This window comes from Bos indicus x Bos taurus, chromosome 19, assembly GCF_003369695.1.
Source record: "Bos indicus x Bos taurus breed Angus x Brahman F1 hybrid chromosome 19, Bos_hybrid_MaternalHap_v2.0, whole genome shotgun sequence".
Lineage (NCBI taxonomy): Eukaryota > Metazoa > Chordata > Mammalia > Artiodactyla > Bovidae > Bos > Bos indicus x Bos taurus.
Genome location: NC_040094.1, coordinates 42,519,608 through 42,536,189, shown reverse-complemented (window position 1 = coordinate 42,536,189; position 16,582 = coordinate 42,519,608). Strand labels below are relative to the sequence as shown.

Sequence of the window (16,582 nt, the reverse complement as noted above, 5' to 3'; positions counted from 1 at the left end):
TATTCAACATAGTTTTGGAAGTTTTGGCCACAGCAATCAGAGCAGAAAAAGAAATAAAAGGAATCCAAATTGGAAAAGAAGAAGTAAAACTTTCACTATTTGCAGATGACATGATCCTCTACATAGAAAACCCTAAAGAGTCCACCAGAAAATTACTAGAAATAATCAATGACTACAGTAAAGTTGCAGGATATAAAATCAACACACAGAAATCCCTTGCATTCCTATACACTAATAATGAGAAAACAGAAAGAGAAATTAAGGAAACAATTCCATTCACCATTGCAACGGAAAGAATAAAATACTTAGGAATATATCTACCTAAAGAAACTAAAGACCTATATATAGAAAACTATAAAACACTGGTGAAAGAAATCAAAGAGGACACTAATAGATGGAGAAATATACCACGTTCATGGATTGGAAGAATCAATATAGTGAAAATGAGTATACTACCCAAAGCAATTTATAGATTCAACGCAATCCCTATCAAGCTACCAACAGTATTCTTCACAGAGCTAGAACAAATAATTTCACAATTTGTATGGAAATACAAAAAACCTCGAATAGCCAAAGCGATCTTGAGAAAGAAGAATGGAACTGGAGGAATCAACCTACCTGACTTCAGGCTCTACTACAAAGCCACAGTTATCAAGACAGTATGGTACTGGCACAAAGACAGAAATATTGATCAATGGAATAAAATAGAAAGCCCAGAGATAAATCCACGCACATATGGACACCTTATCTTCGACAAAGGAGGCAAGAATATACAATGGATTAAAGACAACCTCTTTAACAAGTGGTGCTGGGAAATCTGGTCAACCACTTGTAAAAGAATGAAACTGGACCACTTTCTAACACCATACACAAAAATAAACTCAAAATGGATTAAAGATCTCAACATAAGACCAGAAACTATAAAACTCCTAGAGGAGAACATAGGCAAAACACTCTCCGACATACATCACAGCAGGATCCTCTATGACCCACCTCCCAGAATATTGGAAATAAAAGCAAAAATAAACAAATGGGACCTAATTAACCTTAAAAGCTTCTGCACATCAAAGGAAACTATTAGCAAGGTGAAAAGACAGCCTTCAGAATGGGAGAAAATAATAGCAAATGAAGCAACCGACAAACAACTAATCTCAAAAATATACAAGCAACTCCTACAGCTCAACTCCAGAAAAATAAACGACCCAATCAAAAAATGGGCCAAAGAACTAAATAGACATTTCTCCAAAAAAGACATACAGATGGCTAACAAACACATGAAAAGATGCTCAACATCACTCATTATCAGAGAAATGCAAATCAAAACCACTATGAGGTACCATTTCACACCAGTCAGAATGGCTGCGATCCAAAAGTCTACAAATAATAAATGCTGGAGAGGGTGTGGAGAAAAGGGAACCCTCTTACACTGTTGGTGGGAATGCAAACTAGTACAGCCACTATGGAGAACAGTGTGGAGATTCCTTAAAAAACTGGAAATAGAACTGCCTTATGATCCAGCAATCCCACTGCTGGGCATACACACTGAGGAAACCAGAAGGGAAAGAGACACGTGTACCCCAATGTTCATTGCAGCACTGTTTATAATAGCCAAGACATGGAAGCAACCTAGATGTCCATCAGCGGATGAATGGATAGGAAAGCTGTGGTACATATACACAATGGAGTATTACTCAGCCATTAAAAAGAATACATTTGAATCAGTTCTAATGAGGTGGATGAAACTGGGGCCTATTGTACAGAGTGAAGTAAGCCAGAAGGAAAAACATAAATACAGTATACTAACGCATATATATGGAATTTAGAAAGATGGTAACAATAACCTGGTGTACGAGACAGCTAAAGAGACACTGATGTATAGAACAGTCTTATGGACTCTGTGGGAGAGGGAGAGGGTGGGAAGATTTGGGAGAATGGCAATGAAACATATAAAATATCATGTAGGAAACGAGTTGCCAGTCCAGGTTCGATGCATGATGCTGGATGCTTGGGGCTGGTGCACTGGGACGGCCCAGAGGGATGGTATGGGGAGGGAGGAGGGAGGAGGGTTCGGGATGGGGAGCGCATGTATACCTGTGGCGGATTCATTTTGATATTTGACAAAACTAATACAATTATGTAAAGTTTAAAAATAAAATAAAATTGGAAGAAAAAAAAAATAACATAATCACTCTTGATAGGAGATGTCTGAAAAAGGAATGGGCTATTATGGAGGCAAGATATCTCAAGTAAACAAATAGTTGGCAGTAGGAATATTGTGTCTTTGATTTGCAGCTTCTGTGAGTTAATTCTAGCAAGAAACTATAAGGGTTTCTTCCATTACTGAGTCTCTGTGAAGTCTCTACATTCTCCGTCTTATTCAAACGCTGTAACTGACATTGATTGCTGGCGTTGCTGTCCTTCTCTGAAATCCACAAGCACTCAAAGGCATAACATTAAAATATTACATGGTGCCATGAAATTATGACATTCATTCACCTGGGCAAAATGTAGCTCTCTCCCCAAGTGCTTTCAAGTTGATTGCTATTATTTTGACAAATACACAGGGTCCAAAATTATTCTTGTAGACTCAGACATCTGTTCTTATTTACATACAAAGGTTGAACTCCTCTCCTGAGGCATAACAATTTATCTATCCCATTATCAATATGCAAATTTATTGATCACAATTATAATAACCAGACCACCTGATCTGCCTCTTGAGAAATTTGTATGCAGGTCAGGAAGCAACAGTTAGAACTGGACATGGAACAACACACTGGTTCCAAATAGGAAAAGGAGTTCGTCAAGGCTGTATATTGTCACCCTGCTTATTTAACTTATATGCAGAGTACATCATGAGAAACGCTGGATGGAAAAAACATAAGCTGGAATCAAGATTGCCGGAAGAAATATCAATAACCTCAGATATGCAGATGACACCACCCTTATGGCAGAAAGTGAAGAGGAACTCAAAAGCCTCTTGATGAAAGTGAAAGTGGAGAGTGAAAAAGTTGGCTTAAAGCTCAACATTCAGAAAATGAAGATCATGGCATCCGGTCCCACCACTTCATGGGAAATAGATGGGGAAACAGTGGAAACAGTGTCAGACTTTATTTTTCTGGGCTCCAAAATCACTACAGATGGTGACTGCAGCCATGAAATTAAAAGACGCTTACTCCTTGGAAGGAAAGTTATGACCAACCTAGATAGCATATTCAAAAGCAGAGACATTACTTTGCCAACAAAGGTCTGTCTAGTCAAGGCTATGGTTTTTCCTGTGGTCATGTATGGATGTGAGAGTTGGACTGTGAAGAAGGCTGAGCATCGAAGAATTGATGCTTTTGAACTGTGGTGTTGGAGAAGACTCTTGAGAGTCCCTTGGACTGCAAGGAGATCCAACCAGTCCATTCTGAAGGAGATCAGCCCTGGGATTTCTTTGGAAGGAATGATGCTAAAGCTGAAACTCCAGTACGAAGAGCTGACTCATTGGAAAAGACCCTGATGCTGGGAGGGATTGGGGGCAGGAGGAGAAGGGGATGACAGAGGATGAGATGGCTGGATGGCATCACTGACTCGATGGACATGAGTCTGAGTGAACTCTGGGAGTTGGTGATGGACAGGGAGGCCTGGCGTGCTGCGATTCATGGGGTTGCAAAGAGTCGGACACGACTGAGTGACTGATCTGATCTGATCTGATGCATGCAAAATTAAAAAGAAAACCCATCTATTGATAAACTATTAGAAATAATGAGGAAGTTTGGTTATAATATCAACATACAAGAACTAATTGCTATTTTATATGTTAGAAACAGGACTTTCCCAGTAGCTCAGATGGTAAAGAATCTGCCTGCAATGTAGGAGACCTGGGATCGATCCCTGGATCAGGAAGATCCCCTGGAGAAGATGGCAATCCACCCCAGTGTTTGTGCCTGGAGAATTTCATGGACAGAAGACCTTGGTAGGTTACAGTCTATGGGGTCACAAAGAGTGAGACACACATACCCTTACATATGAAAATACACATACACATATTTATGAAAACACACATACACACATTTCACACATATGTATGAAAACACACATATGCACACACGTGTCAGAAACACTAAAAATTAGAATTTTAAATTGTACCCTAAAATAGCATAAATTATGAAACACCTAGAAATAAACCTAATAAAAATGGGGAAAACCTCTACAGAGATCAGTATAAATACTTTTACCAAGCAATTCTACTTGTAGATATTTATCCAATAGAAATGTTTGTACACATGTACCAAAGAACCTGTTCTAAAACATTTAAAGCAGCATGATTTTATTAGCCCCAGACTGCAAACAGTCCACACATATATCAGTAGTAAACAAATGAAAGGTGTCATATTCATTCAGTGAAAGATGATACAGTAAGGAGAATAAATGAACTTCAGATAATTACATGGATCAGTGTCACAATCCTAATATAAAGAACAAGTGGCCAACTATATAGTATCTCATTTATATAAAGTTTAGAAAAATCGTGAACTTGCCTACGTTTGGGAATGAGAGAGAGAATTTGAAGATAGCAAATTCTATTTCTTAAGCTGGTAAGAGTGACAGGAGTGTGTTCACTTGGAGGTAATCTACCAAGTTGGTCATTTTCTCATGTGAAATAGAAATAATAAATGTGGAGCATTGTATGAGCTCAGAATGAACAATTCACAGTATATGCATATGTGTATAAATGCTCACATCCTGAATATTGCATAATAACACAAAGCACAATATGAAATGAACAGTGGCACAAGATTTATTTAGAAATTCAGGTAAGATTCCCTGCTTCTGGGAGACACTAGAAGTGATTATAAAAAGAAGAAAGCAGGACATAAGAATCATGAGTACATTGAAAAGAAACATGATTATGAAGATTATTATGAAGATAGTAGCAGAAACTGAAGAAAGTCATGAGTATGTGTCTTCATAAGTTACATGTAGAGAGAAGATGAAGATCCTGATTTCTGAGTCAAAGTAGAGACCCACACTCCATATCAAGGATGCAGGAATGTGGAACATGACTCATATACACAGGAAGAAGAGAATCAAGGGGAAGTCCTCCACACTCTATCAAGCTGATTCTCAACGTTTTAAACGGGAGATTAATAACAAAAATTTGGTGATAGGACATTGGCTTTAGCAACTTTTGGAAGTAAAACTTGTTCTGGAATGCCAAATCAGGTGATGAGAAGATTGGTTTGAGAGACAGTGATTCTTTAGCAAAGTGATCAGCAGCAGGAAGGCTGGCAGCAGCTGGACACACAGCTGGGGTGGCAGGAGGTGGTCCTACAACAGGTGGTCAGACAGGAGACAGGGCGGCAGCAAGGCTGGCAGCAGCTGGGTCCACAGCTCTGATCTTGGCACCCAGGCAGGCAGCAATAGGTGGGGTGGTAGCAGGTTCTATGTCAGTACACGGGTGCACAGGAAGCTGGCTGGCAGCAAGGCTGACAGCAGTTAGACCCACCACAGTTTTGTCCACAGCTGCTGGATCCACAGCAGGCGGGCTGACAGCCAGTGGTCACACAGGTAGGTTTGCAGCAAGTGATTTGCCAGCAAGTTGAGGGGCAGCAGGCCTGGCAGCAGCTGGACCCACAAGAGCTGGATCCACTACAGGTGGGCTGGAAGCATGTGGTCCTACAGCAGGTGATCCTACCGCAGGTAGGCTGGCAGCAAGGGGAGCAGCAGGAGTGAGTCATGGTGTCAGGGTGGTGTGTGGGTTCCTACACAGAGGTGAGTTCTCAGATTCTGATCACTTCTTCAATTCCAGTACTTTTATACACTGGGCTCTCAATACGTGAACCAATAAACAGGATTTTCCTTACTGTTCTTTACATTGTTTTCACAGTCACTGATGGAATTTTAGAGGCGGAAGTTGTTCCCTAAGGGTTATGAATCTTTGGTAAATAAGGATTGAATCTGTTTCCCGATTGAGAATTCATAGAAACATTTTTCAGGTAAAAGAAAGGCGATCACATCATCAACATCGTCCCTGCTTCAGTCATAATATGATCATGGGATACAGTTTTCACTGGCCTGAGGAGGGTCACAGCAGTTGTATCTCCCTAGCTTTGGTCCTTCTGCTCTATGGAAATTGGCAAGTTCCCTTGTGGTGAGGGGCTGATGCTGATGTTTTCACAATGACAAATTGAATCCATGCCCGAGTCCAAATCTGTTTACCCACAAAAGCCTGGTTCAGGACCACTACTGGCATTCCTCTGTAGCAACCTACCCTCACTCGCTGCCTTCTATCCCACTTCTATCAATGGCTCTTGGTAAGATGCTGTTTGGCATAATCTCTTTCATATGGCAAAGCAGAACCAAAGCAGGTGAAGAGAAGAAGCTGGGACTGAGAAAGCTTCAGTCAATTTACTTCTGGGTGACCAATAGTCCTAATTTGGCCAGGAGTGTGGAGTTGCCCTGGACGTGGGTCATTCAGTGACCTGCTGAATAACTGGGGCAATTCCAGGCAAACCAGGAAGAGCTGGTGACTCTGTTTCTATCCTTGTGTATCAGCGGAGTCGATGACCTCATCTTACTGATAACATGTTTATCGTTGTAATCTTTCTTTTCCTTATTCTATTTCTTTCTTCCTTCTCTTCTTTCAATCTTTCCTCCTTTCTTCCCCTATCTCTTTTACTTCCTTTCTTTATTTTAATGATAGAATTGAATTAGTTAATTCCTAATTTATCTTTAGGTTTTAAACTTTTTAAGATAAAAAGTGAATGGTAAATGCAAATAATTAATTCCCAGCTTTATATATTATTATGCAATGAACAAACCCATGTCAATATTACCAGGTTAAGAAATAGAAATTAAAAGTGGTGCTTTCCAATTATACCCTCTTCACTAATCCCCAAATGTTGCTAAATAATCTATTGATGACTTACAATCCTGTAGGTCAGTTTTAACTTTTTTTTTTTAACCTTTATGTAATAAAAGAATATAGAATTGACTTCCCTTTACATTATGACTCTGAGATTCAACAAAGTTATTATTTGTAGTTTATCTATTGTCATTGCTGTATAATCTTGGATTGTGTGTGAATATGACACAATTTATTTGTTGATGGTCCTCCTGATATACATTTTTTTTTAAGTTTAGTATTGAAAAGAGTCCTTCTATAAATGTTTTTGTACCAGTTGTTTGGTAAACACATTTCTTTGGATGTAAACCTAGGAGTAGATGGCTCATATAATTGCTTGGTCAAATGTTTATCCTATTCTTGCCCATCTTTCGTTTGATTTATTCCTAGATATTCTAATTTTTATGCTAATTTTATTTTACAATTGAATTTTTTCAACTGCTTCTGACATATAAAAATGTATTCATATATGTTGATGTTGTAACTAAACTCTCTTATTATTTTTAATATCTAGCAATAGATTTTTTGGGAAATTTTACTTGCACAATCATATCATCTACAGATGATGATAGCTTTATCCATTTCATAGCAACCTTTAAAATTTTTTTTTAATTAATTTATTTTTTATTGAAGGGTAATTGCTTTACAGATTTTTGCTGTTTTCTGTCAAACCTCAAAATGAATCAGCCATAGGTATACATATATCCCCTCCCTTTTGAACCTCTCTCCCATCTCCCTTCCCATCCCACCCCTCTAGGTTGATCCAGAGCCCCTGTTTGAGTTTCCTGACCCATACAGCAAATTCCCATTGGCTATCTATTTTACATATGGTAATATAAGTTTCTTTGTTGCTCTTTCCATACATCTCACCCTCTCCTCCCCTCTCCCCATGTCCATAAGTCTATTCTCTATGTCTGTTTCTCCACTATTGCCCTGTAAATAAATTCTTCAGTACCATTTTTCTAGATTCTGTATATATGCTTTAGAATATGGTATTTACCTTTCTCTTTCTGACTTACTTCACTCTGTGTTTTCACTTCACTCTGTAGATTCTAGGTTCATCCACCTCATTAGAACTGACTCAAATGCATTCCTTTTTCTGGCTGATATTCCATTGTGTATATGTACCACAACTTCTTTATCCATTCATCTGTTGATGGACATCTAGGTTGCTTCCATGTTCTAGCTATAGTAAATAGCATAGCAGCCATTTTAAAATTAAAGAATAGTTGGTTTACATATTGTGTTAGTTTCAGGTGTACAGTAAAGTGATTCAGTTATATGTATATATATATATATATTTCAGATTATTTTCCCTTGTAGGTTATTAAAAGATATTGACCACTGTATCCTGTGTTATGCAGTAAATCCTTATTACTTATCTATTTTATTCAATATATATGTGGTAGTGTGTACCTGTTAATCCTATACTTCTAATTTGTTCCTCTCCCCTTATCTTTCTCCCTTGGTAACTATGAGTTTGCTTTCTATATCTGTGAGTCTCTGTTTTCTATATAGATTCATTCTACACATAAGTATTGCAGTCCATGGGGTCACAGCCAGGCATGACTGAGTGACTGAACAACATAAGTGATATCATATGATATTTATCTTTGTTCCTCTGACTTAATTCACTTAGTATGACATTACCTAGGTCCATTCACATTGCTACAAATGGCAGTATTTCATTCATTTTTATGGTTGAGTAATATTCCTTTGGTGTGTATACACACACACACACACACACACACACACTCCCCATATCTTCTTTAACCATTCATCTATTGATGGATACCTAGGTTGCTTCCATGTGTTAGCTATTTAAATAGTGTCATGAGCCAACTCATTAGAAAAGACTCTGATGCTGGAAAAGAATGGAGGCAGGAGAAGAAGGGTACAACAGAGGACAAGATGGTTGGATGGCATCACCGACTCAATAGAGATGAGTTTGAGCAAGATCTGGGAGATGGTGAAGGACAGGGAAGCCTGGCATGCTGTCATTCATGGGGTCACAAAGAGTTGGACATGACTGAGCAACTGAACAATGATGAATGATGAGGTTAGCAGCCTTTTTATCTTTAAAAAATTAATTTCTTTACTTTAATTGCAGGTTAATTACTTTACAAGATTGTAGGGGTTTTTGCCATACATTGACATGAATTAGCCATGGGTGTACATGTATCCTCCATCCTGAACCCCTCTCCCACCTCCCTCCCCATCCCATCCCTCTGGGTTGTCCCAGTGCACCAACTTTGAGTGCCCTGTTTCATGCATCGAACTTGTACTGGTGATCTGTTTCATCATATATGGTAATATACATGTTTCAATGCTATTCTTTCAAATCATCCCACCCTCGCCTTCTCCCACAGAGTCTAAAAGTCTGTTCTTTATATCTGTTTCTCTTTTGCTGTCTTGAATATAGGGCCATTGTTATAATCTTTCTAAATTCCATATATATGCATTAATATACTGTATTTTTTCCTTTCTGACTTACTTTTTCATCCAACTCATTAGAACTGATTCAAATGTATTCTTTTTAATAGTCAGGTAATATTCCATTGTTTATATATACCACAGCTTTCTTATCCATTCATCTGCCAATGGACATCTAGCTTGCTTCCATGTCCTAGCTATTGTAAACAGTGCTGTGATGAACAGTGGGGTACATGTGTCTCTTTCAATTCTGGTTTCCTTGGTGTGTATGTCCAGCAGTGGGATTGCTAGGTTGTATAGCAGTTCTATTTTCAGTTTTTTAAGTAATCTCCACACTGTTCTCCATAGTGGCTGTACTAGTTTGCATTCCCACCATACCCTCTCCAGCATTTATTGTTTGTAGACTTTTTGATAGCAGCCATTCTGACTGGCATGAGATGGTACTTCATGGTGGTTTTGCATTTCTCTGATAATGAGTGATGTTGAGCATCTTTTCATGTGTTTGTTAGCCATCAATGTCTTCTTTGGAGAAATGTCTGTTTAGTTCTTTGGCCCATTTTTTGATTGGATTGTTTATTGTTTATCTGGTATTATTGTTTATTGATTATCTGGTATTGAGCTGCATGAGCTGCTTGTATATTTTTGAGATTAGTTCTTTGTCAGTTGCTTTGTTTGCTATTATTTTCTCCCATTCTGAAAGTTGTCTTTTCACCTTGCTTACAGTTTCCTTGTTTGTGCAAAAGCTTTTAAGTTTAATTAGGTCCCATTTGTTTATTTTTGCTTTTATTTCCATTACTCTGGGATGTGCGTCATAGAGGATCCTGCTGTGATTTATGTCAGAGAGTGTTTTGCCTATGTTTTCCTCGAGAAGTTTTATAGTTTCTGGTCTTACATGTATACGTTTAATCCATTTTGAGTTTATTTTTGTGTATGGTGTTAGAAAGTGTTCTAGTTTCATTCTTTTACAGGTGGTTGACCAGTTTTCCCAGCACCACTTGTTAAAGAGATCATCTTTTCTCCATTGTATATTCTTGCCTCCTTTGTCAAAGATAAGGTGTCCATAGGTGTGTGGATTTATCTCTGGGCTTTCTATTTTGTTCCATTGCTCTATATTTCTGTCTTTGTGTCAGTACTGTACTGTGTTGATGACTGTAGCTTTGTAGTATAGTCTAAAGTCAGCAGCCTTTTTATCTTATAAAATTTTTTCTTATCCTAGTCCGCTGGTACAGTTGAGCAGAATGGTGAAGAAGATATCTTTGTGTATTCTCTTTAGAAGGGACAACTCTCAATATTTCGTAATTCAACAGGAAGCTTTCTGGTTTTTTTGGTAGGTTGTTTCCATCAGAGTAACTAGAGTTTTCCTATTCCTTGCTAAGGTATTCTATACTGGAAATGTGTTGAAATTTCTAAAATGCTTTTTCTTTACTTGTTGAGATACCCTTATGATTATTCTCCTGTAGTTTTTCAATTAGTGTTATTTTCAAACATCAATTAACGTTCAAATGCTAAACCAACCTTGTAACTATGAAAACAATTCAATGTTTTCATCTGATCAATAGTCATGCAAATGTGAAAACCCAGACAACTTTGTAAGACAAATCTATTCCACTGAGTTTTACATTTGCATTTTGAAAAAGATTGGAGACTGTGTTATCAACTAAAAATATAATTTGAAAAATCTACAAATTATAAATATTGGAGAAGGTGTGGGGAAGAGGGAACCCTTTTGTACTATTAATAGAATGTAAATTGATACAGCCACCATGGAGAACAGTATGAGATTTCCTAAAAAATTAAAATATACCTGCCGTATGACCTAGTAATTCTGCTACTGAGCATATACCCTGAGAAAATGATAATTCAAAAAGATGCATGCATTCCAGTGTTTATTGTGGCATTATTTACAATAGCCAGGACATGGAAGCAAACTAAATGTCTATCAACAGATGAATGAATAAAGAAGATGTGGTACATATATACAATAGACTATTACTCAGGCATAAAAAGAATGAAATTGGTCATTTTCAGAGATATGGATGGACCTAGAGTCTTCATAGAGAGTGAAGTTGAGTCAGAAAAAGAAAAAGAAATATTGTATATTAATGTGTATGCACGGGCGTGCATGCATGCGCACACACACACACACACAACCTAGAAATACAGTAGAGATGACCTTTTTGCAGGGCAGGAATAGAGACACAGACAGAGAACAGACATGTGGACACTGGGAGGGAAGAGGGGGCGGGGTGAATTGAGAGATTGGGATTGACATATGTAAAGTGCCATGTGTAGTAAAAGATTGGATAGTGAGAGCCAGTTATATAGCGCAGGGAGCTCAGCTCAGTGCTCTGTGGTGACCTAGAATGTGTGGGATGGGGGTGGGGAGGAATGGAGGTCCAAGAGAGAGGGAGTATATGTATACACATAGCTGATTCACTTCTTTGTAAAGCAGAGACTAACATGATGTTGTAAAGTAACTATTCCTCAATAAATAAGTAAAATATACTTAGATTTCTATGACTTGGAATGCAACTAGCTCTTAAATATTATTGCAGAAATGAGCCAAAAGGAAGTTTACACTAACATAACAGAAATATCACAATTTGAGGGCTACACATTGCAAAGTAAATATAACATCTTTCAAAGAAAAGTGTGAAGAGGCAGCATTAAACAAGGAGGATATAAGACTTGCCATGCAGATTGAACAACACTGTGGTCATTCAAATGGAAATAATCAAAGCAAAGATTATGATTAAAAAGTCCTATGTTGGTAAGAAAAGTTCAAGGCTTTGGACTTCCCTAGTGAGCCAGGGGTAAAGAATCTGCCTGCCAATGGCGGGCATATAGGTTTGATCCCTGGCCAAGGAAGATGCCACATGCTGCAGAGCAGCTAAGCCCGAGAGCCACAACTACTGAGTGTGTTCTCTAGAGCCCAAATGCCACAACTACTGAAGGCCTCGTACCCTAAAGCCCACACACCACCAGAGAAGCCATCATAATGAGAAGTCCACACACGGCAACTAGAGAGCAGCCCCTGCTTGCAGCAACTAGAGAAAGGCTGTGCACAGCAACCAAGACCCAGCACAGCCAAAAATAAATGAGTGAATAAAACTAAAGAAGAAAGGTTCAAACTTTAGTTCCCCCATGATGTCCAGCTGTTAGCTAGGGGTTGATAGGAAGACCATGGCTTTAACTCTAAATCTGATGCAGATCTTAAACTCACTAACAGTTGGAGGCTGTCAGTTGCCTGCAGCCCTTGCAGCAGAAAAGCATCTACAGACATGCAAAGTGAGAACCATGATAGAAAGAAAGGTCCAGTGTGAGTCCCTAAGCACTCTCCTCTGGACCAAAGTATTAACCAGAAAAATACTACATCCATGGAGAACAGCAGAGTTTAGTGCTCCATCAAAGACTTTAAAAATGCAAGGTGTTGGTTTTCTCACAATTTTGATATCAGTCATTTTGTACCAGTCTAACCTCTTTATTTTGGGGGCTCCAAAATCACTGCAGATGGTGACTGCAGCCATGAAATTAAAAGATGCTGGCTCCTTGGAAAAAAAGATATGACCAACCTAGACAGCATATTAAAAAACAGAGACATTACTTTGCCAACAAAGCTCTGTCTAGTCAAAGCTATGATTTTTCCAGTAGTCATGTATGGATATGAGAGTTGGACTATAAAAAGAGCTGAGCCCTAAAGAATTGATGCTTTTGAACTGTGGTGTTGGAGGAAACTCTTGAGAGTCCCTTGGACTATAAGGAGATCCAACCAATCAATCCTAAAGGAAATCAGTCCTGAATATTCTTTGGAGGACTGATGCTGAAGCTGAAACCCCAATACTTTGGCCACTTGATGTGAAGAACTGACTCATTGGAAAAGACACGGATGCTGGGAAAGACTGAGGGCAGGAGGAGAAGGGGACAACAGAGGATGAGATGGTTGGATAGCATCAATGACATTGCATGAATTGTCTCCTTCTCCTGAATTTCTACTGAAAGAGCACTTTTTTTTTTTTCCAGGTAATTATTTAATTCCTTGCTCTTTCAGTAGAAATTCAGGAGAAGGAGACAATTCAGAATTTGACTTGTGTGATATTAAGAAAGAAGTCCCTTTATATGGACTTTGTCTTGTGATGACACAACAGATTCTAAAAATATTTGATTCAGTTGAATTGCATTAGTGGTTGAATTGCCCCCGAGACAGGAAAGGCTCCACGCTTTCACCAGAGCTCTAAATGCATTCCCTACTGCCCTAACATGTAACTGCTGCTGCTGCATTGTAGGAAACCAATATAGGAATGACTTTGTAAACAGGCATTATCTATTATATATGCATGTATGCGTGCATTCTCAGTCCCTCAGCTGTGTCCGACTCTTTGTAACTCCATGGACTATATGATCCTGCCATGATCCTCTATTCATGGGATTCTCTAGGCAAGAATACTGGAGTGGGTTGCCATTTCCTTTGCAGAGGATCTACTTGTCCCAGGGATTGAACCTGCATCTCCTACATCTCCTGCTTTGGCAGGTGAATTCTTTATCACTGAGCCACCTAGGAAGCCCCAGCTATTAAATGTGAGGGATTTATCATTCCTTCCATTGTTAAAGTAGCAATTCAGTTTCATAACATAATAGACCTCAGTACTGGACATCATTTCTTCTTACATTTTCATGTAAATATAGGTGTCCTTAAGCAAAAACAGAAGTTGCCTGGGATCTCAGCTTGTCCATTATTAGTTACATAATATTTCACAGTGAAATTTCTCATCTAAAAATGTATGAAATAGTTAATGGCAGGATGTTTGCACCTCAGGTTGTATGGCTCATATGGTATGCAATATGGATACATGTTCATATATCAGCAGTGCTGTACAATATATCAAACGCAATATGGAGTGAATTGTGGAATAGAATTTATTAAGAAACACGTATGTAAGACTCCTGCATCTAGGAAGACAACACAAAATGGTCTTAAGGAAGAAAGCAAGTTACAGGATCCATGAGTACACCGATAGAGAAAATATGTTTATGAAGATTACGGTCAGTTGCAGAAACCTATGAAAATGTTATGAGGATTTGTTTTCATGAATTATTTAGAATGACTAGGAAGTAGATCCTGACATCAGTGTTAATACCTAGAAAAACTCCATATCAAGGATGCATGAAGTTGATACATTATCCCCATACAGGGAAGGAAGAGATGGGGGAAGCCCTCTTCACTCCATTCAGGTGACTCACAAGCTTTTAAACAGCAGATGAGTAACAGAAATTCTGGTAGAACATGGCAGTTGTTGGCAATGTCTAAGAAGTGATTTTGTCCACACAATAGCGAGCTAGTAAACAAATGAGGTTGTGTGGGGATGGGGAAACTTTGGTGAAGTGATCAGCAACAGGAAGGCTGGCAGCAGCTGGATCCACAGCTCTGGTCTTGGCACCCAGGCAGGCAGCAGCACGTGGGGTGGTAGCAGATTCTTCGGCAGTACACAGGTGCACAGCAAGCTGGCTGACAGCAAGGCTGGCCGCAGCTGGACCCACTGAAGGTTTGTCCACAGCTGCTGGACACACAGCAGGTGGGCTGACAGCAGGTGGTCACACAAGTAGGCTTGCGGCAGGTGGTCCTACAGCAGGTGGTTTCACTAGTTTGATAGCAAGTTGGGGGGCAGGAGGGCTGGCAGCGGATGGACTCACAGCAGGTGGGCTGACAGCAGGGTTTGCTGCAACAGCTGGGCTGGCAGCAGGTGGTCACACAGGTAGGTCTGCAGCAGGTGGTCCTGCAGCAGGTGGTTTGACAGCAAGTTGGGGGGCAGCAGGGCTTGCAGCAGCTGGACTCACAGCAAGTGGTCCTGCAGCAGGTGGGCTGACAGCACGGGGAGCAGCACGAGTGGGTCATTGTGTCTGTGGTGGAGGGTGGACTCCGGCTCAGAGCTGAGTTTCTCAGATTCTGATGAGCCCTTCTGTTGTGGGGCTTTTTACACACTGGACCCCCAATGTTGGGACCAATAAGCAGGACTTTCCTGGATGTTATTTATGTTATTGTTGTAGTTTAGGGTAATTGCCATGGAGGAAGTTGCTTTCTTAGTGTTTTATAGAAAGGCCTCTGTAAATTAGTGTTTGATCTTTTTCTTAATTGGATCTAGTACTTAAGAATCTTTCCTAGAAATGAAAAGGTCAGGAATCATCACCAGCAGCATTTCTGGTCATGTGACATCATCTGGTCATGGGGTACTTCCTGCTGGCTCTGTGAAGGTTAGAACTGTTCTCCCTTCTCAGCTTTGTTCCTTTGGCTCTACTTAGATTGGGACGTGCCTCGAAAGGATCAGGATGCTGATGCATTCTGTGATGAATGAAGCCTGCTTGAGTCCAACTCTGATCCCTAGAAACTCAGGTTCAAGGCTTTCACATCAGTCCATATCTGGACAACTTACTCAATATGTTTCCCAGTTTTATCAGAGACATTCAGGTAGAGGATAGTTTGCACAATGTTTTTTTATGTGAAAATCAGCACCAAGGCAGGAGACTAGAAGCAGGCATAGAAGCAGTACACTGGGTTTCAGACAGCATCAACCAATTAATATTCCATCCCTATTTTGTAGCTCGGTCAGTGATCTGAGGTGAGACCTCCAACTTATACATAGATTTTTAAAAATTGAGGCAAATACAACGATAGACAAGGTATATTTGAATTTGGCGATTTATAAATTTTAACAGATGTTGAATGTGTGAGACATAATTTCTTAAATTTTTTCCCGTGCAATTCTCTCCCTCTCTCTCCTCTAGTTACAAATGTAGGAGTGTAATTGTCATGTCATAGGGAAAGAATATGGGCTTCCCTGATAGCTCAGTTGGTAAAGAATCTGCCTGCAATGCAGGAGACCCTGGTTCAATTCCTGGGTTGGGAAGATTCACTGAAGAAGGGATAGACTACCCACTCCAGTATTCTTAGGCTTCCCTTGTGGCTCAGCTGGTAAAGAATCTGCCTGCAATGCAGGAGACCTGGGTTCAATCCCTGGGTTGGGAAGATTCCCTGGAGAAGGGAAAGGCTACCCACTCCAGTATCCTGGCCTGGAGAACTCCATGGACTGTATGTATAGTCTCTGGGTTGGCAAAGAGTCAGACATGACTACGCTACTTTCACACACAGAGGGAAAGAATATAGCCAACAATATTAAAAATGAATAAAACAGTATTTCAACATTTCACTCCCAGCAGTGTTATATGCTCTGCTGTCTATTGTGAGCTTTCTGAATTCTACTGGTATGT

At 39.5% G+C, this 16,582-nt stretch overlaps 1 protein-coding gene and 1 pseudogene across 1 annotated transcript; both read right to left on the bottom strand.

Moving 5' to 3' along the window:
- Window positions 1-5,255: 5,255 nt before the first annotated feature.
- On the bottom strand, window positions 5,256-5,723 carry LOC113878136 (annotated as a pseudogene).
- Window positions 5,724-14,705: 8,982 nt separating this feature from the next.
- Window positions 14,706-15,212, bottom strand: LOC113878135 (keratin-associated protein 9-1-like). Its single transcript, XM_027519018.1, has one exon. The coding sequence runs from the start codon at window positions 15,210-15,212 to the stop codon at window positions 14,706-14,708; it is 507 nt and encodes a 168-aa protein (XP_027374819.1).
- Between the last annotated feature and the right edge of the window lie 1,370 nt (window positions 15,213-16,582).

Bases quoted from the DNA above. Each gene is read 5' to 3' on its own strand.
- LOC113878135 (XM_027519018.1), bottom strand. From the start codon at position 15,212: ATGACCCACTCGTGCTGCTCCCCGTGCTGTCAGCCCACCTGCTGCAGG.